Source organism: Apus apus, chromosome 5, assembly GCF_020740795.1.
Source record: "Apus apus isolate bApuApu2 chromosome 5, bApuApu2.pri.cur, whole genome shotgun sequence".
NCBI classification, from domain to species: Eukaryota; Metazoa; Chordata; class Aves; order Apodiformes; family Apodidae; genus Apus; species Apus apus.
The window spans coordinates 7,352,453-7,379,859 of NC_067286.1; the positions used below are offsets into that span (position 1 = coordinate 7,352,453).

At 35.2% G+C, this 27,407-nt stretch overlaps 1 protein-coding gene across 2 annotated transcripts in view; it reads left to right on the forward strand.

Moving 5' to 3' along the window:
* The window catches only part of ELP4 (elongator acetyltransferase complex subunit 4), a 139,001-nt gene that overhangs the window by 17,670 nt on the left and 93,924 nt on the right, over positions 1-27,407 (forward strand). For both annotated transcript variants that reach the window (XM_051622093.1, XM_051622094.1), the window contains exons 4-6: positions 13,214-13,345; positions 18,118-18,257; positions 24,777-24,861. In XM_051622093.1, coding sequence (XP_051478053.1) covers positions 13,214-13,345; positions 18,118-18,257; positions 24,777-24,861 — 357 coding nt within the window. The remainder of the gene's footprint in view (positions 1-13,213; positions 13,346-18,117; positions 18,258-24,776; positions 24,862-27,407) is intronic.

Genomic DNA, 27,407 nt, shown 5'->3' on the forward strand with positions numbered 1-27,407 from the left:
GTGTGTACAACAGCAAGGTCTGGGAATTAAATTTAGCTCACTAGCCTCTGTCTATGGACCATCAACTAAGATCCTCCCAAAGCTGAATCAGCCCAGGAGCCTTTGTTTTGATTATGGATGAAAACCAGACTTGCTAGCTTAGTTGAAGGGTTTAAGTAAACCTAACTGTTTATAGTTTCCACCTGCCTGTCAGGAAGAGTAGTTAAGATGCTTCCAATATATTGTAGTGGAAACAGTATACAATTTTTGTAGATACTTCTTGTAGTTTCATTTAGAAAAACAAAATATCATTTAACATCTTTACAACTTCATGCAAGTCATGCCGAAAGGTTTCTTTCAGACTTCAGTGAGCTAAGGAAACACTGATACTTTTCATTATAAGGAAATACATAAGGGAAAAAGCCTCATCAAGAGTGCAAAAAATTCTTAAGTGTGAGGATAATCTTATAAAATTTCCTTAAATAGTTTATGTCTTTCTAAGGTTGCTTTTTTCCTAATACCAAAAGTAAAATATAATTTACTGCTTACTTCTGCATCAAGTGAAGTCTGGCTATTTTGTTAAAAGTCTTTAGAGACTATTTCTGGACAAAATTATTATCTGTTTTATTTTTTCTACATAGTGATCAGAGATTCTATGATCTTCAGTATTCAGGAAATAAGTATATTCTTAATGAAATTATATGATTGTGGTTATGAAAAATGTAATATTTTTAAAATTTTATTTAACCTAAAGAGGGTTCATTTAGGGGTGAAATTTTTTATCATTTGCTCTTGTGATTTAGAATATATAGTAAACGAACAGGTTAGAATTTGATTGTGAAGTATGGATTACATAAGAGCATGGTATTTTTAAATAATATTTGTTACTAAATGACTGATAATCAAGTCATTGACTCTCTGACCATACAATACATAGAATGAGAGAATAGTAGTATGGTTGAGGTTGGAGGGGACCTTAAAGATCATCAGGTTCCAGCCTCACTGCTATGAGCAGGGACACCTCACACTAGACCAGGCTGCACAAGCCTCATCCAACCTGGCCTTAAACACCTCCAGGGAACAGGCTTCCACAACCTCCCTGGGCAACCTGTTCCAGTGCCTACCTACCCTCATGGTGAAGAATTTCTTCCTTATGTCTAACCTAAATCTGCCCTCTTCCAATTTTAGTCCTTTACCTATCCCTGTTAGCTTTATGCATATAAATGAAGAGGTTGTGTATCTATCTGGAGAACAAACTTTTTCTACATCTTCAGGAAAGCAGGATCTCATTGTGATTAGAACAGCATCAACATTCAAGAAAATGTTGGTGGGAATATAGATGTTTCCCTTCTTACTTTTCAGGGGTAGATTCTAGGCAGCAATATTGCATTCCTCTGTTGTAACTCCACAGTGGTCTTACTATAAAAGATTATAAATGGGCAATATTACCACAGGAAAGTTGAGGAAAACATAATTTTGTCTTGTTTTCTTCCTCCATTTGTGTTTTTATATCCAACAGTACTCTTGTCTGTGCTTTTCTACTCTTACCTTGACTATTCAACACTTCCTTTGATTAGCAGACAAGGCACAGTAGAGTTGATTTCTCTGATTTGTGTTGCTGCCCTGAAATTGTTTCAGTGAAGTAACTAAGTCTCGCTGGGCATCAGTCTAGTGAATTATGTACTTTCACACTTGGAAAGCTTAGGCACTTCTTTAAACGCCAATATGTGTTACCTAAAAAACATTATTGCCTCAACTGGAAAAAGTTGATCTAAGTCTGGAGTTGACCACAGCTATATCTCCAAATCACAGAAGTAGGGGAGCTTTCCCTGCAGCTGCCTCACTTCACTTTTAAAAGAGAGGACCTTCAGGTGCTTCAAGAAGTCCCCTCCTGTCATAAAAATGAGCTGTTTGGGATTTCAATGCCTGCAGCAAGACAGGATTTTAATATAACTTATCTGACCATTGCCTTTTATTTAATTAGTTTATTAATTTCTTTATTTTTATTTTCTGATTGGCCTGTATTTTTTACTGGGAACACAACGTATCTATGCTGCATATCAACCTGATTTATACATTTTATGCTTGGTTTTTATTTTAAAAAATTGAAGTACAGATTCAATATATTCTGTAGCTAGTATGCTAATTAACTGGTGTTTTACATAAAGGCAGTTCCTTATCTGCCTTATGTCCATATTGTGTGGTCAGTCTATTTTATACAGTCACTTCTCTGTGGAGTTGACATAATGGCTCTATTCTAATTTTGTGATGTGATTGGAAGTTTCTTGAACCAATAACCGAGACAAATATTGCTGGTAGGAGGAAGGGGAAAAGACATTCTTATAGACCATAATTATCTTCAAATTGTGTATAACTAAAAGACAAGCAAAGGATAAAAAGCCCTGATCAGCTGCCTAAGATATATTATATTACCACCCACCAATTTATCCATCATCCTTTGAAAACATATTCATGCCTTTTGTAGTCAAAGCTCCTTCAGGAAATTGGCATTAAGATGTAATGCTGAAAAATTATACACCTCTGGTAAAACCTACAGAACTATATACATACTGTATTTTAGAGAGCATTTTAAACATTTGTGAGCATTTCTGTTCCATCTATGTTTTTCTACAAAAGGCAAATTTTTACTATGGGGGCATAAATACTGGGAGTAATATCTAATACAAGAAATTTTATGGTTTGCTTCTGTGATTGATCAAAAAATAAAACAGATTGAATTTGTAAATGGAAAGTTAATTCAATAATAAAATCAATGAAAGAAACATTATACCTTAATGCTCCTTTTTCAGTACCATACCTTTTTTTAAGTTTAGGCTACAAATTATGAAAGGCTGTTACGTGCTCAAGCTTAAAAACAAAGAGAACTTAATAAAGTAGATAGGAGTGTTTTCTTGTATCTATTTCCTTTACTTCACTGTGTTTAGTGGCTTTATTTTTATTTTTTAGTTCAGCACTGTAAAGTTAGTGCCAGCTATTTTGAAGTTGCATATAGTGTAAGTATTTGAGAATGGAACATACAAATTTGAATATATGGTTACACTTACTACAGAGTAAATCTGAACTTAAACACTTACAGTTTTTGCAAGAAACAGCAGACAAGGGGGTTGAATATTTCCTTGAACATCACTTTAATCAAAATTAGAACAGGCTTGCATCTGCTCCGAGTTAGGATGGCTACCAAACTGACTTCTGGAAGTCTTAAAAATATGGTGTCTGTATAAAAGCTTTGTTCTTTATGCCTATTCTCCTTGTTAGTGGCAAAGTATGGTTCCAGTCTTAAAAAAAATAAACATAAAAATCTGTATCTGTGGTGGCTGCATTTCTACCTTTCTCACTTTTCCAACTTCAGATTTGGGACTAAAATTCTAGAACTGCCTAAAGTACCTATAGAAGATTTTCCTTGCCATTTTTTCCCTAATTATCTTATCTAGACCTTGGGTGGGAACTGATTCTAACAAGTTTTAATGAGAAAAAATGGATAATATGCCAATTATGAGCTCATCTTGACAGTAAAGAGTGCCTTTTGTTAAGTTGCTTTTACCATAGAGCCTGTGCAAAGTTTGTTTCAAGAGGAGGACTTACTGGTCAATTTTATGTGCTGGGAAACAGAAACCAGCATCCCCTGAAGTCCCACAATTTTCCTGTGGGACCCTAGTGAATGTTACCTCAATGACTATTCCACTGGGAAGCTGGAAGCCTGAGGTGGAAGAGTGGGAGGTCCAGAACTGCTTTCTAGAGCAGCATCTGTTTATCTCCTGTGAAAAAGTTGTATGGTTTGTGTAATTACTGAATTGCTAAGGAATTTCTGTTTTCAAGCTGGAATTCTATTACAAGATAATTCTGGGCTCTGTTGAGATTGCCTTTTGGAGGTTCTCTTACAAGAAGAGAGGGTAAAGAGGCATCCTTCAAGAAAAGAACTTAATTTTACATGATCTGCTGCTTATGGTGGAGATACTTTTCCTACCCCTTCTGTAGAGGATAGCCTTTTTAGAAATAAAAGCATTCCCTAAAATCCTAGCCCCTTGTCCAAGTCCCTTGGGATTTACCATACTAAAGCATGGAGCGATATTTACCGTGTATGTCAGGTGTCATTTTACTTCCAAGTTTGAAAATTAACAATGTACAAACAATTTGCTCTCTGGAGAGCTATAGAGAAGATTCTCTTGAGCAGTGGAGCCTTTAGTGTGCCCATGTATCAGACATGCAGCTTCAGTGTGTTTACTGAATGTATTCTGAAGTAAAGGCAGTCAGGAGAAACCACAGCAGTGGTCTAGGGAACCAGAGTGAAAGGGAACAAGGCAGTGTCACTTGGTGAGGAAGCTGAGAGGTGCATGTAGAGAAGCACAATGGCTTATTAAAAAAACAATAGGGGCAAGATTAAAAAAAACTTCCAGGAACAAGTTTATTAAAAATTCCTACCAAGCTGAAAAGGTCTCTAAAACAACAGTGAAACTGTATTTCAAACATGGCATTTTGTGTAATTAAATACGTTATTTGGAAAAGACTAGAAAAACTCCACCTCCAGCATACTGGTTATGCTGAGTGGACCCAAGCAACAAGAAGTGCAAGCTTACTCTCTTCCCACTAAAAGGCTGAATGCAGAAACAATCTAGCAAAATACACTTTTGTCAGTTCCCGGGTTATTTAAAAATACCACCCCACAATCCACAATAAACAACCCACTGGGCTTTGGTGTTGCATTACTATGTATGCAAACAACCTGTTAAAAGAGAGCATAGCTCTCTATGTGGACACTTTTGCTCCAGTAAAGTACATTGGACCATGGTGTTTACATTTGTCCCTCATAAAAATTACTCTCAAACATTTTTTTTGTCAAAAGGAAGGATGCAAACCTGGAAGAAATGATCAGACAGGTGACCAGGGCTTTCCAAGCTTCCATTTTAAAAGAGCACTATTCTAACTTGTTCCTATCACTTTGCTGTCTGATGCTGTGAAGGAAGCTGTGTATGAACGAATGCAAGAGTTGTTTTGTCTGTCATTTGACATTTTTAGATGCTACATAAAGCAATTAAAAGCATTAATAACCTGAAAGGTAAAATATATGTGCAGACAGGGCTATATTCCTATTTTCCTTTTTTTCCTAGTTGTATTTTCAAAATACTTTAGCTTGTTAGAGTGATTCAGTTGCTGCAGTCTTTTAAATGTTACCACTTAATACACAGAAATTACAATTACAGTTACAGCACTAGTGAACTTTCTTACCACCTTTTATCTCTCTTTCTGATGAAAAGATAGTCTTGTGGCACAAAGACTAGGGTTGAAAATAACCCTGGCAGCTGTCTCAACATTTGAAAGTTTGAAGATTTCTTTATTATATAGCTCTTAGTTATGTGTTTACTTTTTTTCCTTGCATCTTGGGTAAATGGGATATCTGTTTTTCATTTTTCTATAATAAAATGCAAATATTTTTATTATATTGTAATATAATTTTCTGTGTTGCAGAACTGTGTTACAAACTTGAGAGAGAAGTTGTAGGGGTGTGAAAGAGAATACTGGGAAAAAATAATTGCTTCTGTTTAAAAAGAATGAAATCCTTTTAAGCAGTACCCACGCTGGGAACTCTCTAAAGTGTAAAGCTTAGTCTTTGTCAAAAGTTCAGACCAATCTTAATAAAAAGATTTTCCAGAACTAGAGGAAAAAAATGTTTGGCTTAAATTTCACGTATCCTAACCAACAATCCTTGGCTGTTTATTAGGACATTTTCTTTCATGATCTTAGTTATGAAATTGTTTTTAAAAAGAGATCTTACTTAGCTTGTTAAATGTATCATAAAAGTAATAGTTTAAATAAAACACATTTAGGCTTTAGTGTTCACAAATAACTAGTTTACAAATCCACTTGGTATCTTAGTAGAATTGATTTGCTCAGTTGGTGAACTGTTGCTTACAATAGGCATCTCTAAAGGTGTTCATGAATAGTGTTATTATTAAAACTTGTAAGGCCAGTGCATTATGCACTGAAGCAGAGTTTACAGAATTTTGGACAAGGGCACTCTAATTTAGTTTCTTCTTACTTTTTTTTGTATATCATTCTCTTTTTTTTGTTATATGGATCTTTTACTTACTTAAGCACTCCTGAAATTATTCAGAAAAATATGCCATTAAGAATAAATACCATCTAATCTTCTCCAATGCATTCCTGGGTTTCAGTGTTGTGAAATGGAAGTGTAATGCAAGGAAGCTGTAGAAAAGAATTCTGCGACTTGCCTGCTGGGTTTACTTCTGTGTATCTGAAGTAGAGAATACATTTTCATGGGTTAAAAAAAAAAATACCCCTCAGAGTAGTGTCAATTAACCTTTTTATTTAATACAACAGAGGAGTATTAGTTCCTTTTTCTCTTCACACAGTTCTCATTTATCCTGGATTGAGATCCGTTTGGTCCACTTGAATGTCAAAGAAAAATTTTTGTAGGACAGCCTTACCTGGAGATGGAAGTAATTGTTGCACAAGGGCCACTGAAAGGAGGAAAATTCTGTATCTAGTCATTTGTGTTCTTTAACAATAGACCTTGTCTTCACAAGTGTTTACAATCAAAATAGAATCCTCCCCCCTTTTGGGAGTAGGGCCCTTTAAACTGACATTTATATAATACATTATTGAAAAGAAAATATTTACCCTTCCTGACTTACCATCTGGTGTCCTTTAAATACTAAAAATTAACATAATGAAAAAGAGCCTTAAATTAATGTGAGTTTAAACTATTTAAATATTGTTGCAGTTGAATCATACTCCCTTTAATGTTTTCTTATTTCATGTTTCTTTAATCATACCTGTGATGATATTGCATTGCTAAATAGCTGCATAAAACCATGTGAAAACATATTTCTTGATACATAAATATATAATGTTTTAAATTCTTAAGTACTATTAATTATACACGTATTGAAACCTGTAAGGATCAAAGGACTTTATATAAGAAGGATTTCACATACAGCTTGGATTATGTTGCTAAAGAATAGCACAGTAGTACTTCTTTAGCATTGTAAAATAGCTTAGAGAGGAGTATGATGCCTATAGTTGGTGTAATGCATTGGTAATTAAGAGGGTGTGAGGTTAAGCTTCATTAACTGCTGTGGGATTGTATCTTGGATTTTATTATCCCCAAGAGAACATAAGAAGTGAGAGAGGTCAAACTGTTAGAGTCTGATTTTGCTTCATGCATCTGCCAAAACAAGGCAAGCAAAGTAATGTGGCAGCAAACACAGAAAGACCTGGGTTGGTAGCAGATATGGGTTGTACACCCTTTTATTACAAAGATAAAAGATTCATTGATGAAATAAATTATTTCACGTTTGCAATAGAACCTTCGTAAGTGTGGTTTGGTTTGTAGGAAACAAAATAATTCTAATTGCATTGTCATTTACTGCTAGTGCTTTAGAAAACCTTTGGTTTTGCTTTTTTTTTTTTAAACATAGCAACAAACTTTTCTCCTTTTTTCTTCCTCCTATATCTCACTCTAGACACAGACGAATGCCCCAACGAAACAACATTTAACGTCTTTAGCACTTGTCTGTGTTTTTGTGTATCATAATGCATAGGAAAGACTTGTTATTTAGCTGACCCCCCGAAATGCATTATTATTATTATTATTATTATTATTATTATTATTATTATTATTATTATTATTATTATTATTATTATTATTATTATTTTAACTAACACACTGCTACATGCTTTGGGTGTTTTTATATACCTTGTAAGAGATTAGTCTTTTTTTTTTTGTCAGGGAGAATGTCAGGTGCTGACACAGTGATGCCACAAAATTGTCTGTCCCAATGCTTTTCAAAGCTGTATGATATGGGAGCTGAGATATTTTTAAGCAGAAACACATTAAAAAGAGGTATTATGGACTGATAAATCAACTCTAATTTCTTGGCCTTCATTTACATAACAAATAGTTTTCTTTCCAAATTCTGAAAAGAAATTAAAATTTTGAAAGTAACTTAAACATTTTAATAATATTTTATTCTTCTGAAATTCTGATATTTATTCTAAGAATATATTATTTTTTTTAATCCAAAAAAGGCTCACGATCCCAAATCCTTTTTAAAATTCTGATTATTTCAGCAGAATGTAAGTGCTTTTTATGTATGATGAAGTACAGTTTTCAAACATAAATATTTAGTAAGACTGTGGGAAACTAGTGCCTTTGTTTCTCAATTTGTAATGATTGGGAGAAAGGGAGTTGTGCTAAAGCCCTGCTCTTCAATCTCACACAGGTATTTTGAGGAAGAGCTTGGGCTTAGCCATCTTTACATGGCACTCATAGAAATCATACCCTCCACTGCTGCACAGATGTGTTCTGCTGTATAGTTTTCACTTCAATTTTCATATAACTGTGCCAGAAGCAGCCTCTGTTCTCTGGGTAGTTTGGCTGCTGCTCTGCTTCATCCTATTCATAACTCTCTTATTTTTCCTTCTATTTTTAAGAACAATCTGAGAACTTATGAATGTTTTGTAGTTCTTGGACAGTAATGAAACCTTTCCTGAAGCTGATGAGTTGTGAAGTATATACACAACCAGCCAGCCTTTACCTTTGATAACATACCTGTGTTCTGGCAAATGGGGTCTTTTTCTCACTTAGGTGCTATTTCACTCAGGCATGGTCAGGTTTGGAAAGAGCTATTTCCTTGAAACAAAGAATATCATTTAATTTGCAGTGTCAGAAGAGAAGAAAGCTCCTTATCCCAGTTTTAGTTATCATGAAGGCAAAAAGAGTATACAAAGATAAAAAGAAAGGTATGGATCATTTTGATTTCAGTGTTTTCAATATTGCCCATAAAGAAGGTTTATTTAATTGTTTTCTCTGTCTGTAATACTCTCCAGTCCCAAGCCTACTAATAATTTTAAGCTCTATTTCTTTCCAAATGTTGTTATACAAAGGTCTAGTGAAAAGATTTTTTTTTAAATTATGGACTGGGATATATGAATCTGCACATCCTAAGGAAAAACAATATTAGTTACCACCTTTCTGTTCTGTTTAGTCTTTCACGAGGCTAATGAACGCATGCATGTTGGCTTCACTGTGAGGGTGTTGAGACATTGGAACAGGTTGCCCAGGGAAGCTGTGGATGCCCCCTCCCTGGAAGTGTTCAAAGCCAGGTTGGTAGGGCTTGTAGCAGCCTGGTCTAGTGGGAGATGTCCCTGCCCATGCAGGGAGGTTGGAACTAGGTGATGTTTAAGGTCCCTTCCAATAGGAGGGAAATAAGAGTAAGCAGAAGCTGGGGTAAATAGTGATAAAGGTAAGATGCAAATCTGGAAGTAGATAATTAGTTCTGTTCATCAATCTTTATCTAAAATGTGTTCAAATTACCAATATACTCAGACCATGAATAGGATTGGTTTGTTTTTTGTTGTTTTTTTTTTCTATTTGTGCTTAAGTACAACATCTTGGGATTTGTTGAACCAAGTTAATATACCAGGTGGAGTTCCAGTAATTGGTCTTCAAAATACCGGTCAGCTCTAAAGGCAGATTGTCTTTTCCAGATTGCAGCTGAATTATGTGTGATGCCTACTAAGAGGCCACAAAGTTCATAACCACCACATGCGAGAATATGATTCAGGATATATTTGCTTTACAGCAAAGTATTTGTTGGGATAGAAAACAACCTGGCTGTGAGACCAAGTAGCCCCAGAAATGTCATAAGTCTCTGCATCATGTAAACATGTTTCTTGCTTAGGGACAAGAATACAGGACATCCAAGAGATGTATTCTTTAGCTAAGCATGTTACCTATTAAGTAAATGGAAAAGTTAGGCATCTTGGAAAAGCAACTGAGGAAGCAAGGGTTGCTGTTGATATGAGAGAGTTCTTCAGGTGCTCCTGGCTCCTTCTGTGTGGGATCAAGGGGCAAGACAGCATAAAACAGGTCTAAGGAGATGTCTTTGCTGACTGCTGTGGTACTGAGTCACCATGGGGTTCTCTCATGTTGCTTTGTGTGAATTTAGTCATGTTTAACAATGACTTTATAGTATTAGAAGTGTTTTATTATCATAATAAGATCTCTATTATGTCATAAGTTAAATTGAAACTGTATTGGCAAAAAAAAAGGCTATTTAAATGGATACTTAGATTTTCATCTTTGGCAGCCAAAATCTTCATCAGCTTCAGGTGAAACCATTTTTCCTTGATCTCTTAATTTGCTGCATTCTTAGCAACAGCTATGGCAGGTCACTATGCCTAATTGTGTTGCACTGATAGTGTGTCTGTCTCTGATTGTTTTGGACTGAGCTTCTAGGGTGTCAACAGCTAGTATTTGTCATGTCTCCCTTCCAAATAGTGCCCTCTGGGGTTTTGTTCTGTGTTTGACTCTAAGGCAATTTAGGAAATTTTTTTCTGTGTTACTTGTGGGTATAGAAGTAGCTTGTACTTCATCAGTAACACTTGGAGAACCCTTCACCCCTTATTGTCTTGACCTCTGCTCTATTTTAGTGTAAGATACAGTCTCTGTAAAATGTACATTATATGTGATTATATAGAATTATATGTATATTGCTAAATGTCTCTGTCTTGAATCTGTCTTTGCCAAGTATTTTATTATAATAATGAACCAGTGCTACAAATGACAGACATTTGCAGTGATCCTAGAGAGGAAAAATGTTTAGCAGCATGAAGAAAATACTGGTGCTGTTTTTCTCTTTCCTTACAGTGAAGGTGAATGGTGATATATGCCATTTCCTGGATTTTGGCTTTTGGGGATGATGTGATAGCTGCCCAGTGATACTACAGTAGGAGTAGATAGTGTTTTGTATCAGTGGTAGGATCTGAAACAGGGGCAAGCTCAGGGAGTTTGGTAAAATGCTTGGATGAGATTTTGTATCTCTTCCAAACTGTGGCTGGCACTTGTCTTCAGATAACCAGAGGTTACCCTCCACTAATAAAAAAATGCAGGGAGCCAGCTGATCTCAGTGAATGAAAGGCAGAGATATTTGGAAATGTAGTTGCCTGCAGAATCAATAATTTACAGAACTCCCTTTTAAAATGAGGGTTGATTTCATATATTTCTTTAATTACTGTAATTGAGGAATATTTTGAGATGATCGCGTATCAACTGCTCCTCACTGAAAAAGACCTTTTTAACTTAGCCACCTTAAATCTATGAATAGCCATATTAGGAAATTAAATCTACATAATAGTTTAACTGTTCAGTAATTTGTTTGCAAAATAGCACCTTAATTGGAAAATAAGACTAATTAACACTTTATTGTGGATATATGGGTTATAAAATTACAAATTCAAGATAACATCTTTCTTATTTTTTAGAAAAATCCTTTATATAATGCTCTTAGAAGTAAATGCAAATAATGTGTATCTGCAAATATGTGAAATGCATCGGGGTGCTTGTCAGGTTATGTTTGTATTCCTGCTTTCTCAGAACTTTCATTACAGTGTTCTGTTTTCATTTTCTCATGTCTGTCAGAAATCTTTGTCTTTAGTTTGAATGTTTCCCTGCTTTCTTTCTCAGTAGACATAAGGAGACTTTGAAGAAAATATATTTTTTTAACTGAAACATCTGTTATAAATCTGTAAATTTAATAAAAGCTGTAAATACTATCTTAAAATTGTAATCCTTGTGTAGCTTTCTTAGAAAGCTTAATTTTTACAACCATGGTAATATGACTTTACTGTATACAAGTGTATCTGTTAAACAAGCTGAAAGAAATCTGAAAATTTGACTCAGTACATAATCATTCTCATGAAGAGCCTTTCCCAGGCTTTTGCAGTTCATTCAAGAGTAAATAAAATTAATTGCTCAAAGGTGTGTATTGCATCTTCTGCTGAAAGACTTAGGTATAGTTGTTCTATTTCTGCAGCTTTATTGAACTACATAAAAGTTTTCATAACTTCCATGACCTTTTATCTCAGAGAGTAAACTGACCAACCTCTGAAAGAGACAGAAACAGCTGTCCTGAAATTAGAAACATTTGCTCTCAATTTTGTCAATAATTGTAGGCATGTTAGTGTACACTAAAGAAACAAAATTAACACGTTCTTCGTAAGATTACTTTTTAAACTATATGCAGGTGTTCTCTCCTTTATTTTCTAATACTGAAATTAGTATAAAATTCAACCCAAAATGGAATAATTTAAACTTCCATTGTCTTCTTTCTATGTGTGTGTCCTTGGACTTTTTGTGTCTTCACACCTAATACCTCGTAAGAGAGACACTGGCTAGCTCTATATGTGTACTTAACCCTTGAGACCAAATTTCAGTTCTCTTTCAAGAATCTTTGCTTAATGAAAACAGTTTTCAAATAAGTCTTAAGCTATTTTAAGCAGATAAAGGGTTCCTGTGCCCTCTGGCTCACACAGATGGGTGATAAAGTTGGGTCAGAACACTTGGTTGCACTTTTTTCCTCTAGTAGGTGTAGAAGTCAAATAAATAGTGATTGCTATGCTTGATATCCAGCCGGTGCTGTTTACTTTTTCAGCAATGCAACAAAGGCACAAAGCAGAAAGTTAGTAATAAAATATTGTACTTAATCTAAGACTAAGTCAAAGCTGTAGTTCTGTCCTCACAGAACAATTAAATCCACCTGTGTGGAAGGCTTTTTTTTTTTTTTTAATGCCAGAAATGTTTGCATTACAAAGTCAGAAAAATTTCAGGATGAAATATTTGCTCTTTCATTTTGCATCCTTGTTTGTGTTCATGAGGTATCTGTTGTTAGTAGATACCACCATGCCTCATGGTTAGCAGAAGACAATTCAGACCATCCTGTTACTGTTGTTTTCAGCCTGTCTGTAGGCTATTGTGGTCTGATGAATACTTTTCAAAGATTTACAGAAGCTAACCAGGAACAAGGATCTAATTATCAAATAGGCTTAAATCCACTATGCAGGGAGCAAATAGTTCAGGAGATCAATCTTTAAAGAAAGACTTGGAAAAAAAAAATAGGAATATGAATGCAGCTCAAGGTGAGTTGTTTTGTGAAGTACAGTTATACAGTGTGATTTTTCCATTCAGCATTCTCCTATATTTCCACAATTCATTTTCCCCGTAACAATTACATGGGTTTTTTTCACTCGCAGTATTAGTAGGAGCTAGTCTTTCAGAACAGTTATTTTAATGAAATTTTGTTCCAAATTTAACAACTGTAAGATAATTGTATTAGCTGATTTTTAGGAGGGGATAAAATCCTGAACTGCCATTTCTTCTGTAGATAACTGACATTCTCTTGCTCTCCACCCATAGGAACTTCCAGCCCCTTTGCTTGATGATAACTACAGAAATGAACCAGGAGAAGAAACAACAGCTGTTAAGTCTGAAGATATTCAAGATTCTATGAAAATAGCCTGGCGCTACCAAAATTTACCAAAAATGGAGGTAGTTGAGTGTTTTGTACTTCTTTTCCTTCCTGCAGTCAACATTTATTTGCAGAGTAAATGATTTTCAGTAGAATCTAGACAACAGAACTGCTAATGGACAGTGTTACAGGATTGCCTGCTGAGGTTAGAGTTTCATACACTGCTGTATTTTTTGTTATGAGAGATACAGAGAGAAGAGGAATTTGGGAGTTTGAAGGAACGATAAAACTTTATACAGGCAAAAATAATTTAAAAGTAAAAAACCATTAGCGTTCCATGGGATTTTTCAAGTAGTGTTATTAAACTGAGACAGGTTTTTATGAAAGATTGAATAATTTGGTCACTTAGAAACTTTGCCCAAATTTAGTTGTACACAAATTACTTAAGTAGGTTTAATCAACAGTACGTATTGGATGACTGCAGTGAAAGTGCTGTGTGGAAGCAAGCTGTTGACCTGCTTATCCATGTGCATAACAACTAAAGTAAGCACTTGAGATTATATCAGCTTCACTGTCATTAGAAACTAATCACTGTGCAGGGAGAATGTAAGAAACAAGCCCAGTGGTCAGTCTTTCAGGGTTTACAGTTGTTAGTGTTTCATGAATTATGTATCTTCCATTGCTGGTGACTTACTTATTTATTCCAGCGGCACAATCAGGCTTTAATAAAATTACAGCATTTTTTGTTATCCAGAACAAAACCAAAATTGATTTGTCTGTGCATTTTAGCCTACATTTATAAAGTCTGGTTTACGTGTAGTCATAACTGCCTGGTAAGTTCAGTTGTATTCTTAAAAAACATAATTGGAATGTGACAAAATGATCTTACAAGGCTTGGCATGTTTGGTTTTCTGTGAAATTGCACAGACATGGCTATATAGTTGTGTCAGAAAAGACTTATATATGGTGACATGCCAAATCAAACAGCCTCCAGGCTAATCATATAATCTCATCAATTTTATTATTGTAGAGCTTGCTGTGCCACTCTGAACCATCCCCAAATTAATTTGTCTGTTTTAAAACCTAGCAGAATTCCTTGTACATTGATAAGGAAACTATTGTATGTTGTTAACAAATAGTGTTCTGATGTTCTAACAAAATAGGAAATCATATAAATAATCCAGTTTGGTGTGCATTCATCTTCATAGAAGTAATCACTTTTTCCACTAATATACTATTTCTCTTCAATATATAATACGTGTGTTTGTCCTCAGTTGTTTAAATTTGATTATGCAAGATAGAACAAAATATTTTTGACAAAAAACAGTCCTTTGTGGGGTGTTTCCCTTGTTATCAGTGTCGCTTTCTGAGCTGAATGCTGATCGTTCTGAATATTTGAGGTCAAGTATTTCAATGTGTATGTTAAATTTATTTTTAAAATTAAAACTTGCAAATAGAAGTCTAATTCTTAAGGTATCTATACCTAAAATCCTCAGTGTATTCTAATTAGTGAAAAGTAGTTTTTATAATTGAAATTTATATTTTTTCAATACTTTATAATGCAGTTTTCATAACATTTTGTTGTGCTAAGTTAATTTGTTTGGAGAACATACTCCATGGAGGAAAAATCTGATGTTGCCTTGCAGCACCCTCTGTTTAATACATTTAGGCCTATCGTTTAACCAACAAGTTTGGTTGTGATTTATTCTTTACATTTTCTTTTGGCAGAGAAAATAACATTGAATACAATTTCAAGGCATAGTTGCCAAACTAATTTAACTAATAAACCATTATATTTTCAAAAACTACTGTTAAATAGTGTGAAAAAAAGAGAAAAATATTGTAACTTGTAACTATTGTAGCTTGTAACTAGAACACTAAATGTGTTAGCAGAAAACTTTTCCATCCAATATCTGGCTTTACATGAAGTAAGAGTGCTGAGTAAAAGCTTTCTTTGTGTGGTTATTTTTTATACCTAATTTAGTAAGAAGTAATAAAAGACGTTTCATTAATAGTTCAGATATTGCCTTCCCATTTATTAGACATATAGACAAGGTCAGTAATGCATGTTCATTCTTATGGGCATTATTTACATTAGTACTCTTTGTAACTATCACAGCTTCTGTAGATACTGCATGTACCTTGTACATCAGAAAAAGAATGAAGAATTACAGGAAATCTGTCAGAATAACTGGTTGTGTTGTGCTTGCTGTGCCTTTGCCAGTGTATTACTTTCATCTGTATCAGATGTTAATTTCATTTAAACTTTGGAGTCTACAGATAGCCTGATTTGCTATGTAAGACAGTGTGGGTTTTCTTTTTTCCTTTTTTTTTTTTTTTTTGAATGAACTGCTTGTGTTCTTGGGGCAATATATAAACTGTCACAGCATGAAATCAATTTTCTGCCTTGATTCATCCTAAATCTGAGATTTCTAGCACATTAGTATTGCAATTAGAAACATTAACAGCAGACGGTAGCATAAAAGCACGCTCTGCTCACTGACAATTTAGTGCATTTCTCCTTGTGCAAAATAGGAATCTAGGGAAGAACAGGCTTGAGCCTCCAATCCACTAATAAATGTATCAGATCAAACTCAAGAGGAATGGAAAGTCTCTGTTTCGCACTCTCCATGGTCATTCTGCTAAGGCAGATTATTCATGCTTACTTGATTCAGGTAGGCTTTTTGCAAGCTTCCCTGCTAAGCCTGGGAATGCAGTACATTGAGGCCTATTCATGGGCTTCTGACATAGACCAAGCTTTTATTGCATGGTGTTTTATTATAGCCAAATCCCAGTCTCCACCCAGTTTGTAGGCACTGTGCTTATTCTTTTGAGTCAAGAGAGGTTATCACCTACCTTAATCCATGCAGCAGGGTGGATTAAGGACACCAATGTGCCTCAGGATTCTCAAAGAGGATCCTGGAAACTTCTTGTTTCTTCTTTTTTGCTGTCTTTACTAAACTCTATTGGGCCTCAGTAAGGATTTGCATCTGAAATGGGCAACCTGGAGCTTTTCTCAATGAAGACATCAGATCAAAGTTCAGTTAGTCAAGGCCTTTCTAAAACATTAAGGGGGCTTGGAAGTACACAATAAAAAGATGAGCTCTGGCAGAGATTGCAGTAAAAACATTCTGATCTGTAATCCGGATAAAGAATAGATTATAGGCCAAAGAACAGCCCCTGTTTAAATTGCTTTCAGAATCCTCATTTTAAACAAAGTTACATTTTGCATTAAAATATTTATATTTTGATTGATTGGTTTGTTTTGTTCGACTTCCCTCTTTAAAGACCAGATACTGATAAATAAATTGGTACACTGATTTAGAGAATGTGTTTTCCTATCTTTTTTGAGTAAAAGAGATCTGCCTCATATGATTAGGTATACTTGAGCAACTTTGTGGGTGTTTTTCATTAAAATCTAATTATTTGTTGTAATAAAAGTTTGGGGTTAGTTTGGTTATTCTGTTGGTTTTGTAGGAAATATTGTATTATTGTAACTATTTCTATTCTCTGACTGTGCTGAAAATGAAAGAATATCAAAATATTTACACTAAATCAAATTATTCTAATTAATTAATCTTAACAGTTTATTATTTTTTTATCTGAAGTATGAAATAAAATTGTGGAAATACATAGCATGATTTATTTCAGGAAGCTAACTATAAATATATGGCCATATCTGGCATATCTGTATTCTTTCTTTTTACTATACTTATTTTATTAACAGGACCAAGGTTTATAAAAACCACAAGCTTTCTGTAATAATTGGAGTTGGAACAACTTGTGGCTTAACACAAAAAATTATTGGGGTCCCATTATTGTAATAATTCAGTTTATCTGTTGTCATTCTTGCAAATAGCAAGAATAGCAGATGATGAAGTTGGAGCAGAAGTGGTTCTGAAGGATTTTCATTGCAAACCTACACAACCCTGCTCAACTTTCAGCTAGCAGATAATATGGATATATTGGCATGCCTAAAAGAAAAATCTTTTTATAGAATGTTCTAAGTTATTACAGAACCTACCGAGGAACTTTTTAAATTATTGGGGGTATTTCTGCTCACTAGCATTTCATTTTACCTACCAAGCCAAACTTCTCTTCAGAATGGTATTTCAAAGGCGTTTTGTTTTGCTGTGTGACTGTTTTTTCAACATCTCTCTTACTTTCAGATGCTACCTTTTCTGTATCACCTGTTCTCTTTCATAACCTTGGAGATATTTTAGTACTTTAATGTGTGAGGTGGCTCTTGGCTCTTATGACGGATTCAGTTTAGCAGTACATCTTGAAGTTGGGAGATTGAAATAATTTTCAAATGTTTTTGCATGTTCCTGCTTTGTACAATGCACAATTCAGATCCTGTCCAGGCTTAGGGTAGGTGTCCTCAAAATCGACTAATAGATACTCTTTCAGTTGACCTGCAAAGCTGCTGTTAAAAGTCTAGGATCCAGCACCTTTCTTGGTCCAGACAACTCACCAGTTGGAACTACTGTGTATTTGATTGATAATTGTATAACGAAACTTGTTTGGTTATTCTAAATGACCTACCTTTTTCCTCAAGGTTTAGAAGAGTTGATGAGGGATAATCAGGAGGACAGTAGTGTTTGTGCCATAACATAAAGATAAATGTTAATATTGCTCTGGTAATCTCTTACTCCTTTACAGTATGTACATTAAAAATACGATATAGCAGTTGACATTTGTGCCAAGTGCTTGGTTGTCCTGTTCGAAGCTTGTATTTAAGTTGAATGGAGGGAAAAAAGAGGTTTTCTTCAAGTGTATTGCTAGTTAATTGTTTTCTTTTGACAGATAATAATTTAACAGGTTATTGTAATATGTATTTTTATTTCCACAGGCCAGCCCAGCAACATCTACAAAGTTTGGCCATTATTATGATGTTTCTAAAAAAATGTCTCCTGAACTGTTCCAGTCCATAAAATGGCACAGTTTTTACCTTCCTGAAAAATTGTCTTCAGAGCCTAAAATGAAAGCAGGGTAAGTTGTAATCCCACACACTCTGCTGTCTGCATATTAGTCTGCATATTAGTAGTAAAGGATATTTTTGCATCTGGCCTTGCTGTGATTAATCTTGTAGCCACACATGGCTCACAAGCAGTTCAGCTGTGGTTCTCTTGTCAGTGCTAGATGCCATGACTGGCAGCAAAGCTGCTGTGGCACAGAGACAGCTCAGTCTACTGCCTCCTCAGCTGTGGGAGGAAGCAAGTTGGCAGGGACAATTAAGGCAGACATTACTAGGACAGCCTAGGACACAGCTGCCTGTTCAGTCCAGCCCTGCTGACAGCTGAGTGTGGTAACTGGGGAAAACTATTACTGTCTGTCTGTGAACTACTTCCTGAGCACCATGCCCCATCAGCTTTTGGAAATGTGTGTGTCAGGTGACTATCCGTCTTAGGAAGATATCCGTACAGGTTTTAGGGATAGGAAGACAGTCCATCCTTGACCTACATAGAATAGAAAGCTTTATCTGATTAGTTTCTTATGTGGTTTTCAGTTCTGACATCCTACAGATTCACCTAAGGAAAACAGAAGATACTTTGAATAGAATTGCTGTCACTAGTTATGTCTTATACAACACCCCTAATTCCAGAGAAAATCATAAACTATGATTAATTAAGAACTTATTACAGTTTATGTCTATCAGTAAGGAATTAAGGAAGACCAAGAGAAAATGAGTGACAGTAGCTCACTACTAGCCTGTAGCTCACACATATCTTTCTCAGAGACATTTCAAGTCAAACATCAGATACAGGCAATCTCTTTGTTCAGCCCAGTCACTTAATTTATATAATACTTAGTTTTATAGATCCATGTATAGGGCCAACTCCTGGAAGTAGTAGTACAGTTTGCTTTCTTGTGACTGATTTTGTTACAGTACACTCAACTATAAAAACAGATGTATGAAAGAAGCACAGTATTAAGCACCTCTCTCAGAGCTGTAGAAAAGCAAAAGCCAAGTCTCTTTGTAAGTTCTGTGTTAGGTGATCAAATGTCCCTGGTTTGTAAATTCTTGTGATGTAAAAAAAAATACACTTTCAGCAGAAAGCAGAAAACTTCTTTCTCTAATAAATATTTAAACCAACTTTATATGTTATACATAATTATTTATCTTTTTTTTAGTAGTAGGACCATAGAGGATAGATGCTAGAATATCTGACAGTTGAAGAGCTTATATTGTTATTGAGCACTTTAGCTCCCTTCTTGTCTTTTCTGTAGCTAACTAGAATGTCTTGTGACTCTGGACTTAATGTTACTAACTGTATGGCTGTCAAGTATTTGTACATTTTAAGTTAAAATAAAATTAACTCACACTAAAGGAAATGCACTACTAACTATTACGGATTTGATTTTATAATCCTTTATTATCTCTGATATTTTCCTTGTGTGCTATTCTGATAAAAATTCATCGTTCTTACCACATGAGTTCTATTCTTAATTTTAGTTTTAAAGTTTGCCAATTTGCTAGTCAGATTGGTAGAGCACAGCATGATGAGGTTGTCCAGTTTTTTTATACCATCCCTCAAGAAAATTCTGGGTCAGTTAGAGAAGATTCTGAGGATGGTTCTGCATCTAGAACTGGAATGTATGGCCTGTGACAGGAGAATGGAAGTTCTTAGACAAACCTAAGCAGAATCTTGAAGCACATTGAAAACTGACATACAGAGAGTAGTTAGTAACTTTTGTCTGCTGAAGGTAGGACAAGCAGTAATGGGCTGTAGTAAACTGTAGCAGTAGAAATACGGGCTGGAAATAAGGAGGTACTTTTCTAATTATTAGCACAAGAAGAAGTTGCTTTGCAGACAGAGGTTGGGAGTATTGTAGAGTCTCAATCATTGAAGATTTCTAAGGACGAGTTAGGTAAATATCTGTCACGAGATGATTTAGATGCAGTTCATCTTGCCTTGGGGCAAGCAGATAGACTGCCTGACCTCTAGAGGTCTGTTTCATCTCTATCTTCTGTGATTCTTTAATACACATTAGTCACAGTGTATTAAATCCAATACTGAGAATGGATGTTACCAATTATTTCACTGCTCTCAAATGGTTTATGCTTTTACAGAAACCCAACAGGCTTGTACTTTATTTTTTACCAATATTGTGTATAAATTCTGAGGGGAGCATTCATTTCTCAAGGAATGAAAACAAGATCACAGTCCTGTCAGGATTATTTCATTACAGAAAGTTTATAAAAGGGGAAGGGAAAGGATACTATTTTGTTAACATTACTGTTTTGAAAACCTGTACAATGCTTCTGGCTTCAAAAGTTGACTTCAATACATCATAGAATAGTAAAAAATTCTGTTCTCTTGGTTAACTTAGACAGTGATTAGAAAGAAAGCAATATGATAGTCACAGTTAACCCTTCCAATACAAGTCAACACTTTGTATTAGACCTCATCTTTGATTGCCTGAAGGTCCCACCAAGAGCTTGAGCTGACCTCTTTTACTCTGTGGTGCAGGGAACTAGGAGCATGGACATGGATAGTTAGCATGTCTCCACCTGGAGGATGTAATTTCTTAAACATAAGTTTCTGAGATTATGGTCTTAGATGCAGAGCCAAAAACACACCTGGTTATATAATGCTGATTACTTCTATAGCATTGAAAAATCTCTGTAATCTGTTAGGCTGACAGTATCTCAGAAAAGTATTGATAACCTGCAAAGAGCTAAAAAAATGTTACAAAAATTACTTGAAATTCAGAAAATCTCTAAAAATACAATTTTTTCAACTTCATTTATCAAAAGAAGATTGACAAAAAATGTGTTTAAATTGAAAGCTGAAAATCCTTCACAAATAAGGAAGCATTTTTAAGAATGGGGATTGATCATTATTGAAATAATTTGCATTAATAGACTATATTATGGGATGTTTTTGAAAGATTTCATGACTTTCTAAAGGGCATATATTGCAGGATATGTTTCAGTAAAGACATTTATGAATGAAAGTTTATCTTACATCATGTAGGAGTACAGACTAAAATCAGTGGTGTGTTTTCTGGGGTTTTTTTAATCAAAGAATGTTTTGCTTTTGTCACTAATACAGAGGTTGAGGAGGAAGTCGAAACTGATAGTTCTGCCTACTATATAATTTTCTGTAAGTTAATGGTATTGTTGAGGGATGGTACCTCTTTGTAGTATCAGAAGACAAATAATTAGAAATTTATGAAAGTGCAACTACAGCCATTGAAGAGGCACCTTAAATTATATAGTCATCATGGAAAGTGTACCTAACCCAACATACACATTGTACACTGAGATCACATGCTATATGTTGTGCAATGACTAGCTAATAATTGTAAAGGAAGATTTTAGAAGCTGAGGATTTTTTTTTTTTGCACTTTTTTGATTCATTTAGCATATGGACCAATGTGAGCAGGGCATTCCCTAAGTGCTCTCCTTTTTGTGTGTTGGGTTTTTTTTCTGTTTTCCTGATAGAGACCTACGACTTATGTTTCTCAAATCATGTACTTAATCTGTAACTGGTTAGATGCACCTAGAATTCACCTTGTTGACCAGCCTTACCTTTCCCTTTCTTTTTCAGTCAGAGAGTGAATAGCTTTGGAGGCCTTAGGTTTCATTTTTCCTCCGTGAAATTCAGAACAATTCACTTCCTCCACCCTTCTTTTTCTTTGGGAGGGAGTGTTGAACATGAAGAACAATCATTTGTTCTCCTTTCCTTTCACCAGTCAGGGATGTAAAAACAAAAAACAGATTATGCAGTTAAAGCAGAAAATATACAAGAAAAGTAACGTCCTACATTTTCTTTTACATCTTATACTCTGCTAACAGAAGCAATGGGTAGAGTGAACATAGAGATTACAATCCTTGGCAAAACATGCTTTGTCTTTTAATAAACAAGGTCCTTTGTCATAATGCTTTGTGGCATAAGAACCTATTTTATTTAAACTGTGACTGAACTTTCTCTGTTATGGTAGCTCGTGTCCATTGCCAGATAATGACAGTGCTTCCCTTACAGAGAGATGTAGAGGCTTTATTCAGGCCAGAAACTCTTGGCCTGTTTTAGAAATCATGTATATCTATACATATGTCCCTCTCTTCCTATCGACATGTGTATCTGATTTTTCATAGAGGGAGATGAGGAGACCTGTGTTTGCTTTCCTTTCTGTAGTTCTAGTACCTGCTGGCTAAATTAGATTACAGGGTCCCCTTCTGGATAATCACTCAAGATGGGCAGAAGTTTATTGCCCCATGATAAACATTAATTGAAAACAGATTGGAAAGTCAGTTCTCCTAAAGGAGGTAGTAAATGGAACTGTTGGTTGATGCCAAAAGAAGGCATAACTTCTTTTTCTTATCTCATTATTTTTTATGTTTGGGAAGGGCAGTTATGTCCTGGCCCTAATGCTAGGACCAGGTTAATGGGTTTGCTGCTGACAGCAACTGTGTTCCAGTTGTTGTTGCTAGGATATTTTGGTGTCCTTTTCATTGCATTGGTAGAGCTGGTACTTTACAGGAAAGCAAAAATATCCTCTGTGATAAATCCGTGCATTGCAGAAAAAGGCTTTACTTTCTACTCCTCTACTTGTAGCTTCGTTGTTCAGTTGCAATTACCAAAAGAGAAAGTCTGATAATTAAGGGAACTAAAATAATTAAGCTGTAGTTTTTCAAGAATACTCATAAATTTTACCCTAAGAATGCATGTGCTTTTGAAAAAGAATACATTTATCTGGAGTCTAGATTTGCTGATAAATTTAGATAAAACAGGTTTAACTGTCTTGCCTAATGGGGTCTCCTTTATACATAATAAGGCTATTTGTCATACTCTTGATAACCTAACCTTTGTTAACTGCTTAGAAACTATCAACAGAGAAGTCAGAGGCTCCGTTGTAACCGGGATACCTTCTTGCCAGCTCCTGCTTTATCCATTACTAAATTGCTAACAACAACAACAAAAAAAAGAGTAAAGAAGGAATCGTTTAAACTCATTATCAGAATTAAATGACGTTTAGTAACAAAGCCAAAAAAAGACTAGGAATTAGAAAATAAGGAATATCTTATTTCCTTCCTTAAGTTTTATGGCAAACATTGCCAGAAGGGTAATGCAACTTGTTTTTATAAATAATGTTCCACAATAATGTCCATGTCCTTATTTACATAGTATGGTTCAAATTCAAGTAAACCATTAATATTTTAGCAAGAAGTAAAAGAGCACCTATTTTTTTACATTAAAAAAAAAAATCTATATGCATTACATTATTTTCTTTAATTCTTTCTTTGCTGCAAATCTTTTCCTGATGGATTAATTGAAGGTCTCTTATATTAGTTTGTCATTATTTTGGGGCCCTTTAGTTCTGCTAATGCTTTAGGTGTTTCATTTTTATTTATAAAATGATTGAAGCAATTAAGAATAATTTTAGAGGTAAAATTTTGAAAATAACCTGTCATATTTCCAAGAAGTTTTGAATCCACAACCCCAGTGGTGGTGGTGGTGGTAGTTATCAAGACTAGAAGGAAATGACAAAGCTGGAAAAGATAGATGGGCTTTGAACTCTCAGCTGCAGTGAGGAACCTGCAAGAGCAGACACACAGGGCAGTATGCTCTCTGAGGTTTAAGAAAACAATATGTCTCTTTACAATGTGAACAACTCACTTGCTTTTTGCAAGTAAAGATTAGAACTTGCTGTCCTTTGTATGTGTTAGCCTGTGAACTGGAGAGCATGACTGGGGTGCATATCTGGGGAAGTGCTTTGGAGATGCAGGAACGGGACCTTCTAAGACTTCAGTGAAATTATTTACGGCACTTCTGGTTTGAAGTCTGCTTAAATCCATTTTTTTCTACCAGTTTGCATTTATTTTTTAATTTTATATCTTCTAAATAATATAGAGAATAAATTTTACCTCACAATTCTTCTGTCATGCAAATAAAGCAGTATTAACACTAACTGTATGGACACAAAATGAAGCTGTAGCATAGTAGGATGGATCTTATGCTGTTGTGGTGTAAAAAAAAAAAACAAAAACACCCTAAAAAAGCTAATTAAGTACATTAACTTTTTAGTTGGTTGGTTTTTGATTGTTCTAGCAGTTGCGTGTATGAAAGTTGTCAGTTGCAGAAAGTCAGCTCCTCATCAGGACACTGGTTAGGTTTACTTGGAATAACAACTGGGTAGGTCTTTGTCAATTGTAGGAGATTAGTACTGTGTTGTAGTGGTTTCAACTTTAAGTTGATACCTTAAATCATTAATCTTCTAGATGTAAGTGAGCCTGACATAATTTAGTTATCTTAATCCTTAGAGATTTTAGCTTTCACTAAATGTCTGAGCACTGAACTAGTTAAAATGAAGTAATCACAACTGCTTATAATGTCAACTTTATTCAAAGATATTTGGGTTTTTTCTTCTACGACACTTTTTTGTATGTGACACTTTTGGACTTAAAGCTGCATCTGGTTATATTTCTTTTTAATACAGCTGTTAGATGATATAGGGGAGAGCACTAAAATGTGTTACTAAACTATTTCTTCTTACCAACAGTAAAATGAACAGTGCTTACACCAGGCTGCTTCAGTCCATTCAGCGGATCATTTACCAGGAAGGGTTTGATGGCTCTGATCCCCAGGTACTGAAGAACCTCATACTCTTCTATAATCCTGGAAATAATGTTGTTTTCTGAGTTTTCAAGGGTGGGACAAGAAGGTCTTGGGCAAAGTAACAAGGGACAAACTGTTTCTAAGCATTGCTAAAGTAAATAAGCAAAGTACATAGAGAGCATCATTCATATTTTAATGTGCATTTGGGATTTTTACCTGTAACAGATACACAGACAATTCAAGAAAGAATTGTAAGCCAACATCAGTCATATTCTGTGCAATTAGTTAATAAATGGATTGCCAAATATAATGTAATTAAGCAAAACCCATTTTACTATACAGTATTTTTTTAGACTCTTACTTTAGCAATACTGTCTTCAAGACTCTTGAGATTGAACATTTCATCTAAAACTTTCAGCTTTTTAAATGTTGTTTTAACTAGAGTGGAATGAATTTTTTAATGAATTAACTGGTGTGTATCTTTATGTAGTGGGCATTCAAACAAAGTAAAGAAACAAGAATGCAATTTCAGCTTACAAATCAAAACAGCTTACCAGACTTCTAGAGATCTCTGTACTCCTCATAAATCATACTGTGGCTAATCATTGTAAACATAACAACACGGACTGGAAACCCTTTTCTAATTTGATATCCTCTGTCATATTCAGTAATAAGTGAATCCTTTGGAGTTGATGAAAATAAAATTTAAAAAAAAAAATTTGATGCTTAATTGATGGGTAATTATCTTTATTGTTGTGCAATATGAATGTTACTACAGTAAAAGTTAATTAGTATAGATCCTGGAGACCCTCAAAGAATGTAATACAAGACTGTGTACTGTTACCAGCTGAATAGCTTAGAAATCAGTTTTGCAGGGAAGATAATGTTGTAATGGATGTTTTTGGTTCTAACCGTGTGTTTTAGGAATGTTACTTGCACAGAACACTTGTGTGTAAATTTAGGTTATTTGTCCTCAGTATTTAGTCTCTGCTGAGATTTCTGGGAGAGCTTGCCCTTCCCTTTGGTGGCAGTGCCAGTCTGGAGAAGTAAATTGGTCCCTGACAGGCACCTCTCCCCGCTTGCTGCGGTAGCCATGGCAACAGGGGTGTCACCTGCTGAACAGCACCATGCGCAGGATGCTCCTCTTGCACAGTGACAGGTCCTGTGGAAGCCCAAGAGCTGCTGGCTGCAAGGAGCAGTGCTGAGTGAAACACACACCCTGCCATCCTGCAGCCAGTGAACAACCTCCCCCTGAAGAGATCAGCCTGGTGTTTCCTATTTTTATTAAATATAAAAGAAAATGAAGGTTGGTCAGAGCCAGTATGTTGGGGTTTTCTGCTTGCAAGCAGGGAAGAATTAAATGTCATGGGTAGGTGTTTTCTGTCCTTGTTCAGTGTTTCAAAATGTCTTGCTAATGTCTATAAAGCAAAATCTGAACTTCAACTCAAATTAATTTAAAAGTACATATTTGCTAAATGATATAATAAATTTCTTTAGTGAAGCTTTAAAAGTAGGAAGAGTCATTTATCAGGCCAGTTTATCTACCTAGAAAGACATTAGTTCTCATGTAGGTGTTTCTGTTTCAAGGGAGATAATGCTTACGATTCACTGGTGTGGCTTCTGGTACTTTCTTTTAAGATTTCTCTTTTCTCCATGCATCATCTTTCTTTGAACCCCTCACATTTTGTACACCAAGAAGCAGTATAGAATTATAGAATCATAGAGTGGTTTGAGTTGGAAAGGACCTTAAAGATCATCAGGTTCCAACCACCTGCATGGGCAGGGACACCTCCTGCTCGAGCACATTGCTCAAAGTCCCATCCAGCCTGGTCTTGAACACTTCCAAGGATGGGGCATTCACAACCTCCCTGGTCAACCTGTTCCAGTGTCTCACCATCCTCACACTAAAGGATTTTTTTCTTAATGTATAACCTAAATCTCCTCTCTTCCAGTTTAAAGCCATTGCCCCTTGTCCTGTTACTACAAGCCCTTGTAAAAAGTCCCTTCCCAGCTTTCCTGTAGGCCCCTTTCAGGTACTGGAAGGCTGTGCCTTGGGTGGGTCCTATTGGCAGTGGCTTTCATGAAGTTCTAACAAAATTGCAAGGGCCAAAATGTATCAGGAAGGTACTGAACTTTCAAGAGATTTACTTACTGACTTTAAGTAGATCTGTTAATCATTGTCTGTGAGTAACAGAAGCTGATGCCATTAATGCTTCATTTTTTGTACTGTGAAGTATAATCCTTCCAAAATCTCTAAACTCTAGATGTATAGAAATGTGTTGCTTATTGAATCTGGATTCTGAGGAGAAGTTTAACCTGACTGATAAAACTTCCAGATATTTTTAGGTACTTTCACTTCAATATGCCAATGATACTTAGACTCACTGCTCCTTTTTACCAGTATTTGAAGAGGAGTCTGGAGAAAAGTGAGCAGAATGTGACTCAACCTGGCTGACAGAGGTTTGAAACAATTAGGAAAATTAGTGAAAACTACTCATAGAAGTTTAGTAGACCCGCTGATAAAATTGTCAGCCATCTCTAGAACCTAGTATGATTAGTTAACATTAGTTTTATA